General features: G+C 42.4%; 2 protein-coding genes and 1 long non-coding RNA gene across 10 annotated transcripts in view; 2 read left to right on the top strand and 1 right to left on the bottom strand.

The window, feature by feature from the left end:
* KIDINS220 (kinase D interacting substrate 220) overlaps positions 1 to 26,639 on the top strand; it is a 95,167-nt gene that overhangs the window by 13,973 nt on the left and 54,555 nt on the right. For all 8 annotated transcript variants that reach the window (XR_012087653.2, XM_073001327.2, XM_073001319.2 and 5 more), the window contains exons 2-20: positions 497 to 641; positions 9,795 to 9,893; positions 10,234 to 10,332; positions 10,543 to 10,641; positions 11,551 to 11,652; positions 11,777 to 11,875; positions 13,176 to 13,373; positions 13,514 to 13,612; positions 15,600 to 15,698; positions 16,490 to 16,588; positions 17,002 to 17,179; positions 18,473 to 18,637; positions 20,499 to 20,678; positions 21,679 to 21,844; positions 22,626 to 22,777; positions 24,034 to 24,323; positions 25,011 to 25,151; positions 26,102 to 26,345; positions 26,486 to 26,574. Coding sequence is in view for 7 of the 8 variants with exons in the window: in XM_073001327.2 (XP_072857428.2) it covers positions 534 to 641; positions 9,795 to 9,893; positions 10,234 to 10,332; positions 10,543 to 10,641; positions 11,551 to 11,652; positions 11,777 to 11,875; positions 13,176 to 13,373; positions 13,514 to 13,612; positions 15,600 to 15,698; positions 16,490 to 16,588; positions 17,002 to 17,179; positions 18,473 to 18,637; positions 20,499 to 20,678; positions 21,679 to 21,844; positions 22,626 to 22,777; positions 24,034 to 24,323; positions 25,011 to 25,151; positions 26,102 to 26,345; positions 26,486 to 26,574 (2,706 nt within the window). In the remaining variant the exon portion in view is untranslated. The remainder of the gene's footprint in view (positions 1 to 496; positions 642 to 9,794; positions 9,894 to 10,233; positions 10,333 to 10,542; positions 10,642 to 11,550; positions 11,653 to 11,776; positions 11,876 to 13,175; positions 13,374 to 13,513; positions 13,613 to 15,599; positions 15,699 to 16,489; positions 16,589 to 17,001; positions 17,180 to 18,472; positions 18,638 to 20,498; positions 20,679 to 21,678; positions 21,845 to 22,625; positions 22,778 to 24,033; positions 24,324 to 25,010; positions 25,152 to 26,101; positions 26,346 to 26,485; positions 26,575 to 26,639) is intronic.
* LOC144587371 (uncharacterized) lies at positions 641 to 1,842 on the bottom strand. The gene is made up of 3 exons (XR_013542519.1): positions 1,722 to 1,842; positions 1,386 to 1,448; positions 641 to 790 (listed from the first exon to the last, which is right to left on the bottom strand). It is a non-coding gene; the product is annotated as an uncharacterized LOC144587371 (long non-coding RNA).
* Positions 712 to 6,660, top strand: LOC140707569 (uncharacterized). The gene is made up of 2 exons (XM_073001558.2): positions 712 to 6,273; positions 6,534 to 6,660. Exon 1 carries the CDS (start codon positions 1,304 to 1,306, stop codon positions 3,368 to 3,370), a length of 2,067 nt encoding a protein of 688 aa, XP_072857659.2. The 5' UTR covers positions 712 to 1,303; the 3' UTR covers positions 3,371 to 6,273; positions 6,534 to 6,660.

Genomic DNA, 26,639 nt, shown 5'->3' with positions numbered 1-26,639 from the left:
GTTCTTAACCTTGGTTTACTCAGGAGTTTTGGACTGCAACTCCCAGAATCCTTCACCACCAACTGCTGGCTGGGGTTTCTGGGAGTTGCAGTTCAAAAACATCTGAGTACTGAAGGTTAAGAACCACTGATTTAGACCATCATTTTGCGATTGCAATTGCGATCACAAAAACATCGTTGTAAAGCAGATGCGTCGTAATGCGGGGTAATCGTTAAGTGGGGCACAACTGTATAGGAATTGTTACATTTGTAAAATATAGAGGGCATAGTTAGTATTCTGAACTAACAATTGTTTTGAACAGTTCATTGGTGGGTTTAATATGTTTTTTTTGTTATGACATTAAACGTAGCATACCACCTAGAATACTTTACTATTTTTTTGTACAATAGAAGTGATTTGTACCAGTAGCTTTTAATTTATATATTGTGTCCCCCTTTTCATGTAAGCTTTATAGCACTTTAGTGACTCATTAAACCTGCTTCATTTGTTAATCTAGGTAACTGGCATTGTGGAACTTCACCATTTACTCCAAGATGGCAGGCCTTGTGTCTCAAAGTTTGGTAACATATGTGGAAGAAGAAAATGTTCCTGCTTTGAAAGCACTTCTTGAGAAATGCAAAGATGTAGATGAGCGGAATGAGGTAAGATAGATCGCAAAAAATTATTTTGAAAATATGGCATCACTTTAAAAAAGAAAATCTTGAAGTTCTTCTGCGTGGTCTTCTGTGAATGCACACAACAAGGGGTTAAGTCAGCGCCTGCGCTGGTCCTCTCGGAATATTCTGGAGCTCTGCAAGAGAAACAATGTTTGTACTGAGTATACTACGCATGCTCCGCCCGCCCAATCCTCAGTTCCATTTCTCCGCTGCGTGAAATGGTTCTTCTCGGATAGAGCTCTTAAAAATTTTCCTTCTATTTGCCTCTAATTTGTTGGATCACTCGGTAACGACTTCCTAGCGTGTTTAAGGACAATCCCTTTGCATTTCGGACTTGATCGGTGTTTAGCGAACCCTACTGTGAGTTTTCGGCGTTTCCCGCCTTTTTCAACGGCCCTAGAGGGTTTTCTGCAGACTCCCTATGCCCCCCCCCACCATCGGGCCCCTTCAGTCGTTGTGTCGTTTGCTCGGGGAAGATCCCTTTTCAGGACGGGCACGACACTTGTCTTTTTTGCCTGGGTGAGGCGCACGCTCCACAAAATTGTGTGCACTGCCAGGCTTTCACCAAGGCTGCCTTAAAGGCCCGACAACAGAGGCTGAAATTACATCTGTGGAACTCTGCTTTGTCGGCCTCTGAACCCTCGTCTATGGAGCTGCCCTCTACCTCCTCCGTTTCCCTGTCGGAAGGGACTGGAATTCCACCTGCAGCCTCCAAATCGGTAGACTTACCTTCTCCTAAACCATCGAAGAAGGCTCCAAAAAAATCCTCCAAAGCTTCTGCCGTGGCCAAACCTGGAAAACAAACCAAGGCGAAAGGCTCTGCAAGACCTATAGACCCTACTCCACAGGTCCTGCCGATTCCCGCTGAAATCCCTTCGCCTATACTGGAGGACTCGTCGAGAGGAAAGGGCTCGACGTCGGGGACGGCCACCCCCCTTCCTCCTCGACAATCTGAGCCGGCTATACCCCTTGGCGCTCCTTCTCCGACGCCAAGTCAGCTTGTGAGAGTAACACCAAGCTTGGGTCCAGCCCCGGTAAGCCCAATATCTTCTGGGCGGGCCTCACCGGCTCCATCGCCGTCTCCTCTGCCTTCTCATTCCTCCTCTCCGAGGAAAAAATCTGAAAAGAGGAAACATCTCTCTAAGGATCGACATCGATCACTTAGTAAAGGCAGCAAATACAGTAAAAAACACCACGGACGTTCCCGACGTCGCTACTCTTCGACGTCGGATGACTCCTCCTCCTCAGAGTCACGTCACAAGCGTCATAAACGCCACTCCAGACGTCGTTCTCGCTCCTCCTCTTCGTCGACGTCGTCCGACCGTCGCCACCGTCATCGTAAGGTGAAATATATTTACCTCTCCTCGTCCTCGTCGGCATCGACCCCCCCGAGGAGACAACGTCATCGTTACAAGAAGAAGGTCGTGGAAACCCCTCAACCGGCCCCACCCCCAGCTCCACCGATAGCCCCGCCTCCAGCTACCCCCTCGACGTCGACGGTTCCGACTCCCCTCCCACCACCTCAACCCGACCCTCCAGCAGTTCCTAACGCTCCGTGTCCGCGTCGGAAGAGGGGGCATGAGTTATCGTCGGATGACAACGCTCCCCCCTCCTCACAAGAACCTGATTCTGAGGACGAACCACCTCCTCAGCCTATACCCCAAGATTTACCAGAGGGGGAAACGGTTGAGTCAGATACAGGCAATCCTCATGACTCTTCTCCCTCTGAGGATTTTACCTCTTATTCACAAATGCTTTCTAGACTTGCCAAGACACTCAAGATTCGTGTAGATGAGCCGACACCTCCAGAGGAGGACCTTATTTTCGGTGACATCACTAAGGAGAGATCGCCACCCCCTAGCCTTTCCTTTCTACCTGCATTACTTAAAATTGTGCACGAATTCTGGGAGCATCCTTCTGCATCAGTGCCCTTGCCTAAAAGAACTGAGAGTATGTATAAGATTATTGGGGATGACGCTAAATTTCTACTGAAACATCCCATCCCCAATTCCCTTATTGTTGAAACGAGCTGCACCAAACCATCAGGCAAAGTTCACGTTATTCCCACTAATAAGGAGGGGAAAAAACTTGAACTGATTGGCAGACGTCTTTACTCCTTGATCACTTTTATGCTTAGAGTTGCTAATTACCAAACTGCCCTCGGAGCATATCAGAAGCAGCTCTGGCTCAGAATACTTCCTGGCTTACACATGTTACCTGAGGATGCACGGCAGGCTTTCCTTTACACTTATGAGGAAGCGCAAACAGTCTCAAAGCACCAGAGAATTGCAACCAGGCACTCAGTAGAAGCGGCAGCCAGAATTCTTGTCACTGCCGTTACTCTGCGTAGACATGCGTGGTTACGTGCTGCAAATATTCTTGACGATGTGAAGACCAAAGTCGAGGATTTACCCTTTGACTCTTCGGGTCTTTTTAGTGAAAAAACTGATACCCATCTGGAGGACTTACATAAAGCAAAGAAAACCGCTAAGTCCTATTACATCCAGCCGCAACCAAGGTTTAATAGATATCACTGGAAAAGATCTTCCAACCAGTACAATCAACCATCGCAACAGTTCAGACAGTTCAAGGATGCTTCACGTTCTGCATCATCTCAGAACTCTTCTGCTCCCTCTACTTACCGTGGTCATCAGGCTCCCCAGCGGCGTCAATCCTACAAACCACCTGCCAAGAAACACAAACAATATCTTTGACTGGTTAAACCAACCTTCATCCCTCATCACAGACATACGACTTCGGCCATACTTTCAAAACTGGTCCGCTATCACAAGCGATTCTTGGGTCCTAAAAATTGTTTTTTCTGGTTACCGCCTAGAGTTTATAGAATATCCTCCTCTAGGAGGGGTCGAGTATACTACATCAAATCCTATCCTAGAGGAGGAGGTTCACTCTTTGCTGCAAAAAGGAGCCATTCAAGCAGTGCCAAAAACAGACATCGCCAACGGTTTCTATTCCAGATACTTCGCCGTCACCAAAAAAGACGGCGGGATGAGACCCATTCTGGACCTAAGGGACTTAAACACTTACCTGCATCCTCGTCGCTTCCGCATGGTAACGCTCGAGTCCATAACACACCTCCTGAAGAAGACACATTGGTTCGTCCTCATAGATCTAAAGGACGCCTATTTTCACATCACTATCCACCCAGACCATCGGAAATTCCTCAGATTCATTTTTCAGGACTCAATTTACCAATATTTAGCTCTTCCATTTGGCCTTGCCACAGCGCCACGCACATTCACAAAATGCATGGCCCCTGTGGCAGCTTACCTTCGGATCAACGGCATTCACGTATTCCCATACATCGACGATTGGCTCGTGGTATCTTCATCCAAGCGCAAGGCTCTGAAAGACACAAAATTCATCCTTCGCCTCCTCAATGGCCTGGGTCTCACCATAAATCACAAGAAATCACACCTTCGCCCATCCAAGGTAGTCCATTACATTAGTGCCAGGATAGATGCGCGCAAGGGACGCATCTTTCTTCCACATCAACGAATAAGGAAGATCCACACCGCCATCCAGAAGTTCCATCCCGGTTGCTCAGTGTCAGCCAGACATGCCCAACATCTTCTCGGGCTGATGTCATCAACCACCTCTGCAGTTGCACATGCTCGACTAAAACTCAGATCCCTGCAAATCTGGCTCTTGTCCCTCTTCAATCCCCTTCGAGATCACCCACAGAAAAGACTTCGGGTGTCACCAGAACTGATACGACAACTACAGTGGTGGACATTCACGCCACATCTCCGAGTAGGTCGCCCATTTCTCCCTCTGCGACTCACGGCTCAGGTCACCACAGATGCGAGCCCCACGGGTTGGGGAGCCCATTGTGGCTCTCATCGCGTCCATGCACTGTGGTCTTCTCAGGAAAAGCTACTTCACATCAATCACCTCGAGATTTTAGCAGTAATGAAGGCACTAAAAGCCTTCTTTCCCCTAGTACGTGGCCGTGGTGTTCAAATAGTCACCGACAACACCACGGCCATGTATTACATAAACAAGCAAGGGGGAACACATTCTCAGTCCCTGCTTTTCCTCACGGTAACTCTCTGGGAATGGTGCTACCGGAACCACATATATCTAGTGGCGGTTCATCTTTCCACAGAGGACAACTTTCTTGCCGACCAACTCAGTCGCCGCCAAGACCAGATGCACGAGTGGGAGTTGGATGCGTCTGTATTCCGTCAACTATGTCAACGTTGGGGCACACCTGCTATAGATCTCTTTGCCACTCAACGGAACACGAAGTGCCCTCAGTATGCATCCAGAGCGGGCGTAGGCCACAATTCGCTAGGGGATGCCTTCATGCTGTCCTGGAGGCACGGTCTGCTGTATGCGTTCCCTCCATTCCCACTAGTACTGAGGACGTTGGTACAACTCCGACTCCAGTCAGCGGAGGCCATACTAGTGACTCCCTTCTGGCCTCGGCAGCCATGGTTTCCAACCCTGGTAGACATGGCGGTGGATTCGGTGCGGCTTCCCAACTTTCCAGCACTCATCACACAGGATGCGGGCACGGTGTTTCATCCCGACCTCCACACTCTCCGTCTTACAGCGTGGAGGATATCCTGGAAGTCAAGGAAGTGCTAGATAGATCCAAGAAACCATCCACTTCCGCCTTATACTCCTATAAATGGAAGAGTTTCCTCAAGTTCACTGAATCTAGAGGCTTATTACCTGTTCCAGCTTCACTCTCTACAACACTTCAGTTTCTTCGTTATCTGTTTGATCTCAAATTGTCTGTTGCCACTTTACGGGTTTATCTTGCAGCAGTTGTTTCCTTTCAACCCAAGGACTCACCTTCTTCGCGTCTTTTCTCTCACCCTACCGTCAAGGCATTCTTCAAAGGACTTAACCATCTCAGACCACCTCTTAAGCCTTTGGTACCTCAATGGTCATTGAACCTTGTTCTTAATGCACTCATGGCCCCTCCCTTTGAGCCTTTGGCCACTTGTTCACTAAAGTTACTATCGTTGAAGGTTTTGTTTCTCGTGGCAATCACATCTGCTCGCCGGGCTAGTGAGTTAGCCGCCTTAAGAGTCGATCAACCCTTTCTACAGTTTTTCAACGATAAGGTTATTCTGCATACAGATGTCTCCTTTCTACCCAAGGTTGTCTCCGAGTTTCACTTGAAACAACCCTTGATTCTTCCCACTTTCTTTTCGCAACCCTCCAATACAACAGAGCGCATGCTCCATTCTCTGGATGTTAAAAGGGCACTTTCCTTTTATGTTGCACGAACCAAGGACTTCAGACTCTCTCCAAGGCTCTTCCTATGTTATTTTGGTCACAAAAAAGGACTCCCAGCCTCCCCTCCATCGATTTCTCGATGGTTGGTCACCGCAATATCGTTAGCTTATGAATTACAACACAAGTCTCCTCCCAAAGGTCTGCGTGCTCACTCCACACGGGCAGTGGCCTCCTCTACAGCTCTTCTACGTGGGGTTGACCTGCCAGATATATGCAGAACGGCCACGTGGTCTACTGTTTCTACCTTCATCTCCCACTATAGATTGGACGTGAGAGCCAAGAGGGAGACACAATTTGGAAGAGCCGTCCTCGCATCTGCCCTCCAGTGACGTCCCACCATCCGGTAAGCTAGCTTGTTAATCACCCCTTGTTGTGTGCATTCACAGAAGACCACGCAGAAGAAAGTTGGGTTACTTACCTGTAACCATGGTTCTTCCAGTGGTCATTCTGTGAATTCACACAAACCCGCCCGTCCTCCCCACTATCCGTCACTGTATACTTGTCTCTCATTCTGTCACTTATCTCTGGCGGATAAATGGAACTGAGGATTGGGCGGGCGGAGCATGCGTAGTATACTCAGTACAAACATTGTTTCTCTTGCAGAGCTCCAGAATATTCCGAGAGGACCAGCGCAGGCGCTGACTTAACCCCTTGTTGTGTGAATTCACAGAATGACCACTGGAAGAACCATGGTTACAGGTAAGTAACCCAACTTTTCAGTGGGGAAAAATGTAAAATATTGCAGTTAGCCAGGGAAAAAAATCAGATGTGCAAATATAGGATGGGTAATGGAGCTAGCTCAGTGGTTAAGGTATCTGGCTGTGGAGTCAGAGGTTGGGAGTTTGATTTCCCCTGCAAAGTAGAGCCAGCCTGTGTGGCTTTGAGGAAGCTGTACAGTTCCAGGGTACCCATAGAAGAAGGGAATGGTAAACCATTGATGGCACATGATTATTTATTGTTATTAACAGCTGTCTTGGTAGAGGTACATGTGGAAAGGTTCTAGTAGTCTTTGTGGATCACAAGCTAAATCTGAGCTGATAGTTTGATGCAGTCAGCAGCAGGAAGAGGGGGGGAAAGTGAATGCTCTGCCAGGTTAACAAAAATGCAGTGTCAGGATCTCAGGAAGTAATATTACCATTCTGTTCTGCTTTGGTCAGGCATTACCTAGAGTACTAGGTTCAGTTCTGGGCGCCACAGTTGAGGAAGGATATTGAAAAACTGTACTGTGTTCAGAGAAGGGCAAACAGAATAGTAAAGAATGTGGAAACCAAACCCTATGGATAAAAGGTCAAGGGAGTTTAGACATTTAGCCTGGAGAAGAAAAGACTGAGATGCCATATGATAGTTATCTTCAAGTATTTGAAGGACTGTCATGTGGAAGATGGAGCAGGCTTGTTTTTTTGGGGTGGGGGTGGGGTTGGCAGTCCAGGAGGATAGGGACCAGAAGTAATGGTTTTAGGTTACAAGAGAGGAGGTTTTGACTAAGAGGAAGACCTTGCTAACAGTGAGAACTATTCAATACTGGAATTTACTGCCTTGGTGGAGAACGGGGTAGAATCCTCTTCCCTGGAGATTTTTAAAGTGAGGCTGATGGCCACCTATCAGCAATGCTGTACTTGTAGATTTCTTGTACTAACAGGGTGTACTCAATGATCCTTGGAGTCTTTTCTAACTCTATAATTTAATGATTCCAAGGCAAAGCCAAAACCAAAGCATTGTGGCGCACTGAACTCTAGCAGTTTTGTTTCAGCCCTTTCTCAAACACAAGGAAGCGGGCTGTGACCCATCTAAACTAACCGAGAGGTCTTCAGATTTTCACACTAATTTGGTGTTCTGATGTTAAGATGATTTTGTTACTTATACTGAAATAGTCTAACCTGACTACCTCTTTGGAAGAAACTTAAACAGAGTTTTGAGGGATTCAACCAAGGACCAATGGATTTCTGTTTTCACAGCAGGGAACCCAGTGCCTGGGGGAAGCCCCCAAACAAGTCACAGGTGCAAGAGCACCCTGGTGGTTGTATTCGCTAGCCACTGGTCTCAACAGCCATAGTGCCTCTCTCATGCTGGATATGATTATGAAAGTTTCAAGCACTTGTTCTTGGAAAACTGCTCCTCTTGGAACTGATTTTGAAATAATCATATGAAGGATCTTGCTAGAAAATTTGTTAAGTGTGGTACTTTCTTACAGAATCATTCTATAAATGTCTTCTCAGAGATAAGCTTCATTGGTTGACTTCAGTGCCACTTACTTCCAGACAGGTTTGTCTGGGAGTTTATACAAATTTAGCAAATTACATCAGAAAGTACAGCTTAATTTGGTTTAATTTGTTTTCTTAACCTTCATGATTTTGGTTTTGTGCTTGGTTTCCATTATGAAATACAAAACTACAGTGGTGCCTCACAAAACAAATGCCTCGCAGGACAAAAGGTTTCACAAGACAAATGGTTTTGGTAATGGGGGTTGATGACTCGCAAGACAAATGTTCCTATGGCCGTGCTTCGCAAGAATGTTTTCCGTTTTTTGTTCCTGCCTCAAGTTTGCTGATTTTTAAATGTTTTTCTATGATGTTTAAAAAGTTAAAGTTTTTTTGATTGAAATTATTTAAATCATCTGCACAATATGTGTGGCTTTAAAGAGCACTTTGTAAACCAAATTTGACTTTGTTCTGACTTTTTTTGCCCATAAAGTTAAAGGTTCCCCTTGACAATTTGTCCAGTCATGTTCGACTCTAGGGGGTGGTGCTCATCCCCGTTTCCAAGCCATAGAGCCAGCGTTTGTCCAAAGACAATCTTCCGTGGTCACATGGCCATTGCGACTTAGACACAGAATGCTGTTACCTTCCCACCGAGGTGGTCCCTATTTATCTACTCACATTTGCATGCTTTCGAACCGCTAGGTTGGCGGGAGCTGGGACAAGCGACGGGAGCTCACTCCGTTGCATGGATTCGATCTTACAGCTGCAGATCTATAGACCTTACAACACAGAGGTGTCTGTGGTTTAACCCGCAACACCACCATGTCCCCATAGGAACGCATTAATTAGATTTCAATGCACTCCTATGGGAAAACGCGTTTCACAAGACAAATTTTTTGCAAGACAACATTAACTGCGGAACGAATTAAATTCATCTTGTGAGGCACCACTGTAATGTAAAATTAACTTGGCTTTAACAAAATGCCAAGAAATCATGCTGCCTAGTAATAATCTGTGATATCGGATGATGATATGCTGTTAATATACGCAGATTAAGTGTTGCTGAGTAGAAAGGTATCAAATGATGTATTTGTGTTAGTCAGGAACACAATTTTTATGAATGTGGAATTAAAATCATTGGATCATTATAATTCTGAAAGACATTCTTTGAGTATGATAATACAGTGGACCCTTGACTTACAGACTTTTTGAGTTACAGACTTCTCTGGCCGCAAAATTTAGGTTTGACTTGCAGACTGAGATTTGATTTACAGACCAGAAAAAAACCAAAATGGAACAAAAACGGCCTGTTACGGGATTAATCGGTTTTCAGTGCACTGTAGGTCAATGGAGACTTGGCTTACAGACTTTTTGACTTGAGAACTGCCTTCCAGTACGGATTAAGTTCTCAAGTCAAGACTCCGCTGTAAATCAAACATTCAACAGCAGTCGATGAAAACAATTCATTTTGATAATCTGTTTTAGTTGTATTAAAAAAGGCCTAAGTATTTTTCAGGAATGTCCTTCAATGTGTTACTTTAGAGCTCTGTACTTACTTTCTTACAATGATAATCTTTTGTATAGGAGAGTTAATAAGATTTAAATACATATATAATCTAAATATATATATATTAACAACATAATTGTGTTTTCTCTATGATTCCAGAATGGCCAGACTCCATTAATGGTAGCTGCCGAGCAAGGCAATTTAGAAATTGTCGAAGAATTAATAAAAAAAGGTGCCAACTGCAACTTGGAAGATTCCGTAAGTACTGAGAAGACAATTCAGTCTCTTATTGTGTTTTTCTCTCTCCTTCCATGCATACTATTCAGGACGTACAGTTCCCTGCTGGTGGTCTCTCCCCATCGTCTCCTGCTGAGAGAGCTTTGAACATTAAAGCTACAGAATGCCTTGTTTCCCACCTAATTACTGATAATGTGATAGCCCATGGTAGAAGGGTCTATGGATTTCTCTTTTTAAAAGATTTTATTACTTCATGGCAGTCACTGTCATTTAACTTTTCTGATATCTTAGTATGGGAATTGCTTTTAATTACCTAATGGACTATTAGCTTTTCTTTCTTAATGTCCTTTTCTCATTGTAGGATAACTGGACAGCCCTTATTTCAGCAGCTAAAGAAGGGCATGCGGCCGTTGTGGCAGAGCTACTTAGTTGTAATGTGAACATTGAACATCGAGACATGGTATGATATGTTTTTAGCCTTTAAATTTCTAAAGATATTTATGTATTGCAAGTCTTTTCCAGTGAGGATCAGTGGATGGTGTTGGTAATGGTGCAGCAGACTTAACAAAGCAAGAAATTAATGCATGTTGTTATCTTTAGATCTGTGTCTGCAATTATGATAAGTGATATAGAATTTAAAACAGTCTGTATTATGATTTTCCTGCCTTAGGGAGGATGGACAGCCCTTATGTGGGCATGTTACAAAGGCCGTACAGAAGTAGCAGAACTGCTTCTTGAAAGAGGAGCCAATCCAAACATCACTGGACTGGTAAGTTTTTTCCTTTTTTAATTTTCACATTGGAAGCATTAGGAAATAATATTTGTCATTAGGAGTAACTGCCTTGATTGGTTTGTTTGGATGCCTGACTTGGAAAGGGAAAATTGACAAATGTATTCTCCTGCATTTGCTTCAAGAACCAGTCATTGATAATTTGTGTAAATTTAAAGTTTCTGCAGGGAGAACTTTTAAAACACAGGGAAGTGTAAAAATACTGATATGTTTGTTGGGGGTGGTGGTGGTTGCAAGTTTAAATTGAAAATAGTGATCCTGATTCAGCTTTGTTCAAAAACAGCTTGATGTGTGGTATAAGTGATGTAGCCACAACAAATGATACATGCTTCTGTGGAGTCTAGAGTGGCATCAAAAGGCAGTTGAGTTTTGGCTGCTCATGCACAAGTCTGCTTTTGTGTATAGCCTCCTAGTTTGATCTAAAACGTTGTGTTTATTTTGTATCTGTCTTTGAAAATGTTTGCATTGGTTTGTTTCAGTCACTAAATATGGTGCTGCTGCTTGCGTTTCTTGTTGCTCCCCAGTTAAGTGACTGGCATGTAATGTCTTTATTTATGCCACTGTACTTAGGCCAGCCTACATAAGCTATAAGATTCTGGCCACTGTGTTTTTAGTTTATTGCTATATGTACACACTGAATATATTGGATATTCAGGTTTATATGGCATTTGCAATATGGAAAGTAATAATTCTCTTTTTTGCCAGACCTCCATGAGGCAAACACATTAATAATTATATGTTACCTCTAATGCCTCTAAATTGGAGAGAGTAAACTGGTGAACTGTGTGTCTTTCAATATTTTTTTGTGTTGGGCATTATGAATTAATGCTTGAAAAGAGAGATGTATATATACTTTTATACTTACAATTTTGAAAAATCTTCTCTAAGCAATACAGTGTCTATCCAATAATTTGGGCAGCAGGACGGGGCCACTCTCATATCGTAGAACTCCTGCTACAATACGGAGCGAAAGTCAACTGCTCTGACAAGGTAGGCTGAAGGTAGTTTGTCTTTCTTGTGCAGATTTGACATATGTGACTGACATTAGAACACCTGTGGCTTTGCAACAAAACCAGAATGTGTCTAATATGTAAAACCCAATTTCTTTCTCCAGTATGGTACCACACCGTTGATTTGGGCAGCAAGAAAGGGTCACCTGGAATGCGTGAAATACTTGTTGCATATGGGAGCAGATGTTGATCAAGAAGGAGCTGTGAGTAATTTTTCATTTTTTGAAAAAGATATTGTTGGTAACAAATATCTATCTAACATAAAACAATAGATAGCATTGAGTAAGGGAGATTTATGGTGGCTGTTAAATACTCTAACTCAAGTGTTACCTAATTGCAGCCATTCACTTAGGCTGCAGCTCAGAAGGAGATGAAAGGGAATGTCTTTCTGTCAGTTGCACTGAAAGACCAATGTCTTTTGGCTCCTCTTCTCCCCGCTTTCCTCTTTCTTTCCCCTTCTTTTTTCCTTTTGTGCCTTTTCGGTCCTAAATTTCAGGGTAGGAGCTGTCATAGAAGTGGGGCTTCTAAGGCCATCAAGTCCAACTTGTAGGAATACAAGTCAGAGGATACCTACCAGGTGGTTGAGTGCCTCCAGTGTTGGGGTGCTCATCGCCTTGCAGGCTAACTGGTTCCACTGTCATACTGCTCTAACAGTTAGGATGTTTTTCCTGACATTCAGTCGACATCTGGCTTCCTGTAACATGAGCCCATTGTTCTGTGTCCTGTATATTGATCGTGCATTAGTTGTCCTAAAACATTTTTGGTTGAAGAACAAGGTAAAATGTTTTAATAGGCATACCCTAGGATTTGAAAAAATGCACTGAGTTAGTTGTGTGGTGATTTCTGGCCTAGTGTAACCCCATCTTCTGATCCCACAACATCTAGATGGCTGTAGATTCCCCACAGCCTGCCTTAGAATAAAGCAAAGGAACAATGGAACAAACCTCCCCACTCTTGGTTCTTCTGAAAGTCTTCTGAAAGCATGCAGGCATTTCTTAGCAGCAAAAGCTTTCTTTTAGATCAGGGGAGGCAGTTTTGACAGGTCCAAAGTGAAAATTTTTCATTTGGATTTTTGAGGTTTTGAATGTGGTGTGTGTGGGCCTGGGGGGAGCAGGTGGGTGGGCAGGCTCCTGAAACTCCACAATGTGAAAACCACTACTACTAGAACTCCCCCTCCCCCCCCCCCAGAATGGTGGGCAAGGGGTCTGGGGTGGCCTGGGATGCTTCAAAAATGCCCTTGAGCTTGCATTTTCCCTTTCCTTTTTAGATGCTTTGTCAGTCACATCTCTGTATATATAGTTGTTGATATGTCTGCTATTGTGAAATTTCCCATCCCTATCTCTTCCTGAAAACATAGCAACCGTTTATGATTATAAAGGGGTTTGGAACATCGGATGTTTGACATTGAAATAAAAATGCGACCTTTGAAGGAAAATCTCCTATGCTGGTTTCCTAAGATGGCAATAATAATGTGTGTTCATGTGTGTGTTTTGCCTTCCACAGAATTCCATGACTGCACTTATTGTCGCAGTAAAAGGTGGTTTCACAGATTCGGTGAAAGAAATCCTGAAAAGGAACCCCAATGTAAACCTAACCGATAAAGACGGAAACACGGCTTTGATGATTGCTGCAAAGGAGGGGCACACAGAAATAGTGCAGGATCTCCTGGATGCAGGAACCTATGTGAATATTCCTGACAGAGTAAGTATGCTTGTTCATAATACATGTGTGTTGGTACACTGCATGCTCAGATTTTTATTTATGCCTATGGCAAAACAACATTGTTGTCAAATATATGATTCAGAAATGCGCAAAAAAATCTGTTTTCTGCTTTACTACAGAGTGGAGATACTGTGCTCATTGGTGCTGTCAGAGGTGGTCATGTGGAAATAGTGAGAGCTTTACTCCATAAATATGCTGACATAGACATTAGAGGTCAGGTAAGTAATTCTGGGTTTCATGTTAGGGTTCTGAAAATAGCAGTGTCATACATCAATTTCGGAAGCATCCCTTGGAAATTTTATAGACATATTTCTGGATGGGCTTGGTGTCTTGAAAAACTTTTGGAGTGAAATTCCATTAGTATCTATCCATTGTGAAAATGGCACCTGCCAGCCAAGTGGATTTCACTGCAGCCACCTTCTCCCAAATCTGTTTTGGGGAATCTCTTAAAACAGAATTTGGGTGACATCTGAGGCCTGTAGTTGGGAAGAAAGAGTGAGAAAGGTCTGTTGCACAGATTGAAATCTGTTGACATTAGATTAGACATCCTTTTTTGCACTCTATATTATCATATTTTTCTGTGTGTAAGACAATACTTTTGTCTAAAATCTTTAGATTAAAAATTGAGGGTCATCTTATACACAGAGGTAAGGGGGGGAGGGATCAAAGCACTTTGATCCCTGCTTTCCCTTCCACTTTTTGCAAAGAAAGTGGAGGGGAAATGCAGTTTCCTCTCAAGAAAGTGGAGGGGGAAGCAGGAATCATCGAAGCGCTTTATTCATGCTTTCCCCCTCCACTTTCTTGCGAAGAAAATGCTTTCCTCACAAAAAAGTGCAAGAAAGTGGAGGAGGAAAGAAAGTGGTGGGGGAAGCATGAATCAAGCGCTTTGATGATTCCTGTTTTCCCCCTCCTCTTTCTTGCAAAAAAAAATAAATTTTGGGTTAGAAAAGTGGAGGGGCGTCTTATACAATGAAAAATACAGTAATTGGCTATTTTAGCATAAGATACATAAATAGGTTATGCACTTCATGGTCAATGTAAAGTTGCTATCAGCTGTGATGACATTTTAAAATAGCTATATTGGATGTCTCCCTATAAAACGACATCCATGCCCTCTCCTGCGGTTTTTAGGCACTGAAGTATTCACCAAGCTTAGTGACCAGCGGGTCTTAGCCAGTGAGCCATGAAGTACTTGCCTCCTTCCTGGAAGGGTACTAATCAACCTGAATCCTGGTGTTGATTTTCCTCAGTCAGTTCAAGAGCAGTGAGAATTACTGCTCTTGGAGTTTAAATAAATATATTTCAATTTTGCAATGAAAACAAAAAGCAGTTCCCCTTAAGATGGACTGCAAGGACTATCCTAAAGCTGAGATTGAGAGGTGGTGTAGGGGAGATAGTACTGTACTGCCTTTGTTGACTCTCTGAATGTCTTGATGAACCACTTGGCCTGAAACCCTGCCCAAGCAGAACGGTGTATCTAAATCTAACAGGGTATTCATACACAGCCCTTTTTATCCTGCGCAAAGGGAGCATGCTGCATTTTTGTTAAAGGCCTTATGTTGTGGAGAAAATGAGGGCAGGTGGGGGAGGATATTCTGTATGTTATAGTTGTGACCAGTGTTCCCTCTGATTTTGCTAGCGCTGTGTGGAGCTCTGCCCCCCCCATGGGGTTCCGCCACAACTGGAAACAAAATGGGAGCAATATCAATCTGGCTGTGTGGGACTGATGCAGTGCTTCTTGCATGTATGTGCACAGCTTAGAGGGAACATTGGTCCTGACCTATTTTACCTTTTTTTAATAAAAAAGTCCAGTAGATGTTTCTTATTCAGTCCATAATATTTTCTATTCTGATGTTATCATTTTGATAATAATCATGTGTCATTAAGTCAATACTGACTTACAGTGACCTTTTTCAGGGTTTTTCCAGGTAGAGGGAAGTGGGTCACCATTCCATTCTTATGAGGACATTCTGGGACTGTGCAGCTTGCCCAAGGCCACCCAGGCTGGCTGTACTCACAAGAGACACAGTGGGGAGTCCAACCCCAACCTCTGGCTCTGCATCCAGATACCTAACTTACTGAGCTCTCCAGTCAGCGTTATCACTTTGATACAGGGAATTAATTAGAAGCCATGTCTCACATGGTTTATGAAGATACTCAAAATTATGTTCAGGCTCATCAAAGGTGTTGTGTATGTCATTGTAGGACAGCAAAACTGCTTTATATTGGGCTGTGGAGAAGGGAAATGCTACAATGGTGAGAGATATCTTGCAGTGCAATCCAGACACTGAAATATCCACCAAGGTAAGTAGACGGTTATTGGTTTTGTTTACTGGAGATTGCCACTTGCATTGTTTACATTCAAAATCCCCCCTACTCTTTTCTGTATTGCCAAAGAGACCAGCTGTTAAAAATATTGCCTGTAAAGAAGGTGGAAAAGCTGTAGTTCCATGTAGAAATACTGTTCAGCCCAACACATTTCCTTGCACAAGTCAGCTAGTCAAACGCATCATATCTTACCAACTGCTTCCCATTGGCTTGCCAGAATAAACATTATATATACATTTGAACTGAAGTGTATGTGAAACTTCACTAGCAAAGGCAAGATTTTTCCTTCTGAAAAATATCCTCTGTGCAAGGAACCATGTTATTTTGCATTAAATAGTGATTAAAACATTAACATTGTAAAAACAAATTAGAAGTTCTACAAAGTAATTAATAGACAATGTGGTTGAAATAATTACTACTGCTTAACAAGAAAAAAAATACTTAGTTGAGCAGTTTGCTACATGTTTACTCAAAATTAAGTCCTGCTCAGTGGGCCTACTCTGTAGTCATTTTATGTATATTTGTTGCTTAAATGGGTTAAGCCATCTACAATGTTCAACCTAAATGGGCTGAACATTGTGTGATGCTGGGTGTTCACTTTAGAGAAACAAGCCTGGGGGCGAACAAATTGGATGCAAGGTCACACAGAAATTTCAGATCTTATTTAAATTGTTATACAACTCTTACAGAATGCTTGAGACGAGACAGGATTTCTTCTCCCTTGTCTGGAAGTGTTGACACAAAAGTTTTCTGTTCTTTGCTTTTAGGACGGAGAAACCCCTCTTATAAAGGCAACGAAGATGAGAAACATTGAAATAGTTGAGCTTCTGCTTGACAAAGGAGCGAAAGTTTCAGCTGTAGATAAGGTACAGCTGTTTGACCACTGCTGTGTCAAGGGGCAATTCAAAATGATGTGGAAGTGGAGGGCTAACACAGAAGTGCTTGTTGTTGGAGGGGGGGCACCCGTTGGGAAAGGAGTCAGTAAAGCAACTCCCTATCTGGACTTTTCTCCAGACATACAAGTTATTTGGAGGGAATAACCCAAAGCAAATTGATGGGGTTAGGAAGAACAACCTTCAGAACATGGCCAAAGAGCCCGAAAAACCCACAACAACCATTAGATCCCGGCCGTGAAAGCCTTTGCGAATAAATTGATGGGGTGTTTGTTAGTGGGGTGAATGGAGCCTTGTCATTTCAACTTTCAAGGATGTGACTGGCTTTGTGGTCACATGTTTTGCTTCTGTTTCCTGGTCTATTGATTTCATGTCATCTCTTGCAGAAAGGAGATACTCCGCTCCATATTGCTATTCGTGGCAGAAGCCGCAGGCTAGCAGAACTGCTTTTAAGAAATCCAAAAGATGGCAGACTTCTTTACAGGCCCAATAAAGCTGGAGAGACACCTTATAACATTGACTGCAGCCACCAGAAAAGCATTTTGACTCAGATATTTGGAGCTAGTAAGTATTTGACATTTTCAAAGGTACATGACCTGGAATTACAAAAAGTTTAGCAATTGTCAGATGAGCTCATAGATAGACATGATAAAGAAGTACAATTATAAAGGAAAGACCAAGGTCTCAAAATGTAAGGAAACAAACCGCTTCATTTTAGTCTAAAAATACCAGCATTTTTTTGACTTGAATGTATGGCCTTCTACAGTAGCTGTATAAAGTAAAACAAAAAAGGGAGATAACACATTACCATTTTGACATTGCATTGCATATTACCACCTGAAACTTTAATGTACAATGTTCACAATAAGAATATTAGTCCAACATATTAGTACATTTAATTAACAGCTCAGCTCCAATAGTAGCGAGAGAAAGATCCCCGATTACCTTACACAGCTGTTGTTCAGGGTCATTCTGATCAATCCACAGCTTACTGGCCTACAAAGCTTGGGAGGTATATGTACGGTCATACTATTAAAGAAGGCGGGGGGACCTATTTCTTTAAACCCCAAACAACAGCAGTCTAAGAAAACATCCAAAAATAGGGGTTTGTCTCCTATGTCACAACTAATCTGCGGGAGCTTACAGACCCCGAAAAAGGAGAAAAATCTAAGCTGGACCAATCGTATGTATAAAATATAATTGCTAGATGTGTTAATTGAATGTAATATTGTGCTGGATTGATATTCTCATTGTGAGCAATGTAAATTAATGTTCCTGATGGTTGTATACAGTCCAGTGTGAAATGGTAATGTAATGGTCTCCTTTATTTTTGTTTTACTTCGTAAAGACCCTGAAGAAGGCCATAAATTAGAGGCTAAGACCTGTTGGGCATTTTAGATTGAAATAAAGTGATTTGTTTTCTTTCATCCTGAGACTTTGGTCTCTCCAAATCATATTTGTTGGGTGTTACCAGTTCCTTTTGCTTTTTGATAAAGAAGTATCTGGTCTGGACCTCAAAAGAGGATCCTGGAGTAGCAGGTTGCATGGATCCTCTGTGGTTGATGTTGTGGATTGGTGAAGAAAGGAAGTCAAGAAAGCCTTTATGGAAGAGTTGTTTTGAGGATAGCGAGGATGAGGGCCTGCTTTCCTGTCTCTTGGGAGCAACACAGAAGAAGAGAATAAAGGTATTACAATTGCCTAGGCAGAAACAGGAACTCAGGGAGATTCCAAGAGTGTTCTTGGTTCAATTCCAGCTTACTTTATTGTAGGCTGACCATGTTCTTATGTCCATTTGTGAGCAGCAGAATACATAGTTGTATAACATGTTTATTCCATGGAGCCTGCTTGATGTTTCAGGACACTTATCACCAACTGAATCTGATGGAGATATGCTGGGCTACGATCTTTATAGCAGTGCACTAGCTGATATTCTTAGTGAACCAACTATGCAGCCACCCATCTGTGTTGGACTGTATGCCCAGTGGGGAAGTGGGAAATCCTTTCTGCTCAAGAAACTTGAAGGTATAGGCGTTTTAAGTTTAAGTACATACTGCCATGTCTTTTAAACTGCATAATTTATAAAACAATACACGATTTCTGCCTCAAAAACCCATGCTCTTAAATACGTGATGTATGGAAAAATGTTTTTTGTTCCCTGCCCTGAATTTCTGTCACACAGCTTCACTGGATGGCCCTGGGTTCTAGTATTGTGAGAGAGGGAGAAAATAACTTTATATACTTCTGCATACGGTATTTCCCCCAAAATAAGACAGGGTCTTTTATTAATTTTTGCTCCAAAAATGCATTAGGGCATATTTTCAGGGGATGTTTTTTTTTCATGTACAATAATCTACATTTATTCAAATGCAGTCATGTCATCTTCTTCTGGTTGCTGCACAATGGTGGAGGGCGTGGTTTCACTTAACTGGGGCTTATTTTGGGGGGTAGGGCTTATATTACAAGCATCCTGAAAAATCATACTGGGTTATTTTCAGGTTAGGTCTTATTTTTGGGAAAACAGGGTATATTAGCAGTCTTACATGTCATCTTGCTTTTTATAAGCTAAATAACCTTTACCCTTTGGAAAGTTGTTCTAGACCTTGATCATTTAGGTTGCTCTTTCCTACCTCTGCAGTGTCCTTTTGGAGGTGTGGCAAGAAATCTGTACAACATTTAGGCTGAAATCCAGCTAGAAAGTTTCCTTTTCTCCCCAAAAAGCTCCTAGTCCTGCTTAGGCCCCTTTTGGTCCCAGGGAAGCTTTTAGGGACAAAGAAATAGAGGGAGTCTTAAGTGTTTGGAAAATCTTGGCTGCCATTTTGTGAAAAACATCCTTTTGTGAGTCTGGACATTTAGACATGGGAACTGGACTTCTTTCTTCTTAGGTTGAAATGTTTCAGTGCTCATCCAATCAGCTTCTTCTGTCTGAGGAGAGTTGGTAGGACATCCCTGATATATAGCTTTTACAACAAAATCGCTTGATGTTGAAGGTTTTGCGATCGCAAAAGCGATCGCAAAACGATGTTTCCTATGGGGGAAATTCGCTTTGCGATGATCAGTTCCCTGCTTCGGGAACCGATTCTCGCAAAGCGATGATTTTCGGCCAGCTGATCGGCAGTTTGAAAATGGCCGCCAGGTTAAAAAAATGGCTCCCCGCTCTTTTCTGGGATGGATTCCTCGCTGCACAGGCAGCGAAAATGGCCGCGCTATGGAGGATCTTCGCTGGACGGTGAGTTTCAAGCCCATAGGAATGCATTAATTGGGTTTTAATGCGTTTCTATGGGCTTTTAAATTTCGCATTACGACATTTTTGTTCTACAGCGATTTTGCTGGAACGAATTAACGTCGTCATGCGAGGCACTACTGTATCAGGGGTCTCCTAGCAACTCTCTTCAGACTGAAGAAGCTACTTGGATTAGTAGCGAAACGTTTCAACCTAACAAGAAAGAAGTCCAGTTGCCATGACTCAACTTCCAGATACTGTAACCTGACCTGGATGACTGAGAATCTTCACAGACATATCCTTTTCAATTGCTACCCATTTTCGTTTTTTGACCACTCAGAATACTTCGGGGTTCTCAGCAACCCTATTATTGACACCTTAGTCCAGACCATAGATGCATAAGAGAAAACACTCTTACCCTGCTACAGATTGTTAGGAGTCTCTCCATTGTCAGAACTGTCTATTTATTGCTCCTCTGTTGTTCCTGTGCTTTAACCAGTTAAATCAATTGTAAGAATACCTCTCCTGCCATCCTGTAGCTGCTAAGTGTGCTTTGGAATCTTGTCTTTGCTTCTTTACTTCTCTCCTTAAACAGAGCAGATGCAGCCATACTGCCTTTGGGATGTTCTCTGGATTGAATATTTCTCCCTTTTTTTTCCTTAGATGAAATGAAAACTTTTGCGGGACAGCAGATTGAACCATTGTTCCAGTTTTCATGGCTTATTGTATTCCTTACTCTTCTGTTGTGTGGAAGCCTTGGTTTATTGCTCGCATTCACCGTAGATGCAAAACTTGGAATAGCCATGGCATTGAGCTTGCTGGCCCTACTCTATGTGTTTTTTAGTAAGTCTTATTCTAAGTTGAATCTACTGTGCCTTTGAAAGAGAGTTGGAATCTCAATGAACTGGAGTGTGAAAGACATAAGCTTGGGTCCAATGCTGGAGTCGTCTGGTGGAAGAAGTGGGGAGGCAAGTTTGCTAATATACCTACACCCTATAAAGTTCTGTTCTGGAAGATCAGGAGACTATTTGGAATTCTGTGGGTCATCATTGTGCGGGTGGGAAGCAGAAACTGACCCCCCCCCCAAAAAAAACACCAGCCCCTTTCCACTCTTCAGCATTGTGTAAGCAAAACACTTGTGAGACGTTTGTGATTAAATCAGCAGACCATGAACAGAATTAATAGATTGTGATGGTGAACAAATTTGCAATGTATTGTAAAGATTTACTAAATTAGGGCTGAGGTCAGCGCTTGTTTTTAGGTTCCAGAATACAGTACCACTAATTCTGAATGTTACTGTGTCTTATTCCAGAACACTTTTGGTAACAATAATGCAGAGAGCTCTGCGACACGTGTGCCCCAGAATGTGCATGCTCTCACACAGCCTCCTAAGCAGTAAAATGGTAGTTTGGCATTTTGTCTGTATCTTTCAAATTCAAAGGGAAAAAATATTAAAAGTAAGTTTGAGGGTAGATAATATGGAAATAAGGATTGCTAATTGCGTCTGTAATCCTGTATACCAGAAGGTGATGTAGAACTCAATGAAAATAGATCATGATTTTCATACGTAGGAATGACATGCATAAAATTATTCACTTGTGCCAGTACTTTCTTATGTGTCAGTGTCTCCTTTTAATGGGCTGCTGGATAGCTCAGTGGTTTAGAACTCTCGTTGCAAAGCCAGAGGTTAGGAGTTGGATTCTCCCACTGGGCCTCCTTGACAGGGGCTGGACATGATGATCCATAGAGTCCCTTCCAGCTCCGTCATTCTAAGATGATGATGTTTAAAATCTGCACAACATCTATCAATAATGAAGACATTTGTGAAAATGTTTCATTCCAGCGGTGATATATTTTGGTAGCCGAAGAGAAGGAGAGAACTGGAACTGGGCATGGGTCCTCAGCACGAGGTTGGCGAGGCATATTGGCTACATGGAGCTGCTGCTTAAACTCATGTTTGTGAACCCACCTGAGCTGCCTGAGCAAACTACCAAAGCCTTACCTGTGAGGTTAGAATAATTCACTGCATTGCTCTTTGACTATAGGTGGTGATAGTGGGGTTTTTTAAAAAGTGATGTTGGAAAACACTTCAGTCTGAATTTGATGAAGATATGAGGCTGCAGTCTTTATAACACTGCACTAGCTGGGACTCCCAACCTTGACTATGCAGCTGCTTACTTTGTTGGACTTCCCAGTAAGCAGAAAAGCTTTTCTCTTTAACTTTAAAAAAAAAAATAATCTGTGTTAGTCAAAGGTTTTAACCGTGTGACTTTTAAACCCTTGTCTACCTTCCTGTCCCTGGATTTGTTAAGATGTAACTGGGCTATTATGTACTAAGGAATTGATTTGAGAGAACAAAGTGGCACCACAGTGGGAAACTGCCATATAGCCATGTGCAGTATTGTGGATCACTGATACCAGTGAAGAAATATATTTTCCTAGGATTGATAGGAAATTGTACATCAAAGGTACCTCCAGATATAGGTACCAAAGTTTTGCTGGATTTGCTGTAGGACTGCAGTCATTAATGGAATTACATCATTGTGACTTTTTCCCCCCACATACCTGGAATCCTGGTTATCACTTAATTGGAATGATCCTTAGATTGCTGCTTTAGAAGCTTATAAAGTTGAGTATATTGCTAAATGTCTTTTAGAAGTGGGAAGAGAGGAACAAGCTCTTGTGAATGAAGGTGTACTGTATTAAGAGTGGTTCAGAGGTCTTCAAGTGCATTTCACACCGACAAAGTACACCAAGAATAGTCTAATACTGTTTCTTATTTGTCTTCAGATTTTTATTTACTGATTATAATAGACTGTCCAGCGTAGGCGGTGAAACTTCAATGGCTGAGATGATTGCCACGCTTTCAGATGCCTGTGAGAGAGAATTTGGTTTCTTAGCAACACGCCTTTTTCGAGTTTTCAAGACTGAAGAGACGCAAGGTATTTGTGAACTGAATTGCTATCCCTCTCACCTCTATTTTGCTGGTTACAGCAGAGAAGCACACTCCTTTTAGAAACACAGTTTTGGCATATATTCACACATACAGTAAGCCAGAAAACATTGTAGATCTGTTGGCCTTGTTCAGCTTGGAAAAATGAATTGCAGAGCGGCAACATTTTAAAAATTCTTTTCACTCCACTAGTGCAAATATACCAGCAGGTCAGGAAACACTATTTTCACATGCTCTAGTGTCATACTTAGAATTTTGACTCTGCGTGTGTGAACTTTTGTTCATTACAACTTAATTATAAGTCTTGTGGCGCAGTGGTTAAACTGCTGTGCTGCAGCCAAAACTGTGCTCACAACCCAGGGTTCAGTCCCAGGTAGCCGGGTCAAGGTTCACTCAGCTTTCCATCCTTCCGAGGTTGGTAAAATGAGTAGTCAGCTTGCTGGAGTGGGAGGCAATGTGCAGCCTGCACAGTTAACTTTTAAACTGCCCACAGAGTGCTGTATGTGCTATGAGGCAGTATATAAGCAGCACACTTTGCTTTTTTAATTGGGCCAGGTGCTGCTTGCACTACTTGCATTGCTAGTGGAATAATGCTAGCTCTTGTAATTTTTCTAACAGGATAACATTGGATGGTACCCATTAAAATGGTTTGTGTAATTATGACAGCAGGCTCTCTTTGTTATCTCTTGTTATTTTTGAATCTACAGAAGTTATTTTCTGTATCTGTTGATTTGAGTTATCATGGAAAGAGTAGCATTGCACCAGATTAGGTCTCTCAGGGCAGTGTTGTGTGGGACTCATGCTTTGTATTAAATATAGTGTCCTTGAATTAGTGAGCCAGTAATTACATCATATTCCTGTAAGAATTTATTGAAGAATTTATTGTTTCACCTTATTTACTTCTGCTCTGTTCTTCTGGATACAAATGAACGTGACCAGAGACTACTGCATACATTTTTGCAGTTGTCTGTTTTCTCAGAAGTACTGCTAGTGCTGTTCTGGTCTTAGCTTACATATAGCTGGAAACTCATTATAACAGCTAGAGTGTCTGTGATTTACTCAGCTAACACCTTCTGAATCCATGTGGATGAGTGATAAGCTGCACTGCCTTGTGTTAATTAGTATTGGCATAGCGTTAAGTTGCCCTGGGCCATGTTGTAGGACTTCCAGGTTTACTTCAGTGTTGCCCTGAAGTTTCTTCCTGAGTGTAAAAATGTGTTTACCAATTGCTGATTTGCTTTCCAGGCAAAAAGAAATGGAAGAAGACTTGTTGTCTCCCGTCCTTCGTTATCTTCCTCTTCATTCTCAGCTGTATTGTAGCTGGGGTTACTCTTATAGCTTATTTTAAAGTGAATCCTGAAAACATGACAGTGAATGCTGTTTTGATCTCAGTGGTCTGTGTTGTGGGCTTGGGCTTCCTCTTGAATTGTCGCACATGGTGGCGTGTCATGGACTCGGTCCTAAATTCGCAGAGAAAACGGCTCCATAATGCTGCTTCGAAGCTACACAAGCTGAAGAGTGAGGGATTTATGAAAGTAAGCACTGATACCTTGCTATAGCAAAACTGTGACAATTTCTAAGTTGATTAATGTTTTCTGAACTCTTACTTAAAACATAGTGGGCAACCTCCATAGGGCTGAGGCCAGCACATGGTCACCCCCAAACCTCAGAGGGTCCCACTCTCTCCTGCCCTCTATTTCCCTCAAGTTTTACATTTTTTTAACCCACAAAGGCTAAAAAGTGGGATTTTGGAGTGCCCCAAGCATGTCAGAATTGTCTCCTGAGCTGTCTAGGAGACACAATTTTAGAAGTTGTTCATTGGCTGAATATTGCCTATCCCTGATTTAAAAGACAGTGATTTATAAGAACAAAACAGTTCATCGTTTTTTTTCTTTTTATTTGTGTTATTGTCTAGTGTTTATATTAATTTTATAACTTTATATTTTTTTGCTGAACACTACCCAGAGCAGTGATTGCTAGTTGGGTGGTAAACAAAGAAAACAAACAAGTAGAACATTTCTATCTTCTTTATGACAAATACATAGTTGATTGCCACTAAACCTAAATACTGCATTTTCATTATAGTTGCTTAAAAGAATTCTGAATAGTTGGCAAAATGCCATACATCAGTTTAAATGGGATTCATTTTTGGGACTTTTTTGTCCCCTGAGCATTTTGATGATAGTAACATTGCCATTTTATGACTATTTTAATCTTGCAAGGTTCTTAAATGTGAAGTGGAGCTGATGGCAAAGATGGCAAAAACCATTGATAGCTTCACTCAGAATCAGACTAGACTTGTGGTGATCATGGACGGATTGGATGCATGTGAACAGGACAAAGTCTTGCAGATGCTTGACACCGTAAGTGGGCAGCCTTCTTGCTTTTTGTCTTTCACTGGTCTTGGGAGTCAAACATTTGCCAAGTTGTGAGGCAGAAGTGTGTGGATGTTGTGTTTCTTTTAGAGAGAGATGTTTGGGTACAATTCGATAAAGTTAGTTGTAAGTCTGGTTGAAACCAGTGGAACAAATTGAGCACACTCATTCAATGGCATTTGTGTCTGTTGGCTTGGGCTCCCTGTTGGATATAATCCCCCAGTTCAAAGAACATGTTCCTGTGTAAAGTTACAGAGAAGTCAAATCTGTTAGTTTTAATTACCTTCCAATAAGGACATTACAGGAGTGTTTTGGCTATAATGCATATACATTTTTGGCAGAGCAAACCTCTCAGTTGAAAAGTGGTGTCACTTTAGTGCCTAACCCCCACCCACCCCTCTGGTAGCAAATTCTAAAGATGGTGTGGCTAAGAGTCCCTTGCATGAATGGAAGGTCCTTTTGCAAGGGACACCACCTCCAAATGCTGCCAATTTCGATGCCGTGTCACTTTTTCCTGTGTTACCTCCCAGGCCATTCTGGAAGGTCTCCTGATCCCTAGGAGCAGCAGCTTGGGAGGCTGCAGGGGAAGTAGGAAAGTGGGAAGCTTCCATTTTGCAAGTAGTGCTCTGGATCTGACAGTCTGCTCTTCATATATGTTGTACGTTGAGCTTGGCATCTCAACAAAAGGTTTTGGCTCTTGCGGTGTTGAGAAAGAATTCACAAGGCACGTCTCCCAAGTGTATGCTGTTCCCAATGTTGACAGACCACCCTTCTAATTCTGCCTCCTGTGTATTGAAGTGTAGCATAAAATGTGAGACAGGCACGTGGGCCTGAGTGTAGTTCACTGCTTCTGTCCCAAGAGTGACATTCAAACCTCACGTCCTAAACAAACCACTTTAGTTACATAACTGAATACACTTTTTCTCTCTTGTCCACAGGTTCGAGTCCTGTTTTCAAAAGGGCCATTCATTGCCATTTTTGCTAGTGATCCGCACATTATTATAAAGGCAATTAATCAGAATCTGAACAGTGTGCTACGAGACTCAAATATAAATGGGCACGATTATATGAGAAATATAGTCCACTTACCTGTCTTTCTTAATAGCCGTGGGCTCAGTAGTGCCAAAAGGATGATGGTAGCTGCGACCACCAATGGAGATGTTCCATACTCAGATAGTTCAGGTATAGTAACGTGGTTAAAAAGGAACAGTCTGTCTGAGAGGAAATAAATATTTGCAGGACTATTTTCATATAAACTAGTAGTAGATATTATTTTTTTTGCCTGTTCAAGAAAATGCATCTTAATGGTAACAATTTCTTAGGATTCCATGAAGAAGTTGATCGAAGAGTGTCACAGAATAGCTTAGGAGATGTGACCAAGCTCGGAAGCAAAACAGCTCTCAACAGACGGGTAAGAGATGGCCGGTTTGAAACGTTTCAGACTTTAGCCAGCCGGTGAAAATGTCTTGGGATCCA

The sequence above is a fragment of the Pogona vitticeps genome, chromosome 1, assembly GCF_051106095.1.
Source record: "Pogona vitticeps strain Pit_001003342236 chromosome 1, PviZW2.1, whole genome shotgun sequence".
In the NCBI taxonomy this organism is placed as follows: Eukaryota; Metazoa; Chordata; class Lepidosauria; order Squamata; family Agamidae; genus Pogona; species Pogona vitticeps.
Note: the sequence above shows the minus strand (reverse complement) of the source record. Positions and strands in the feature narration are given on the sequence as shown.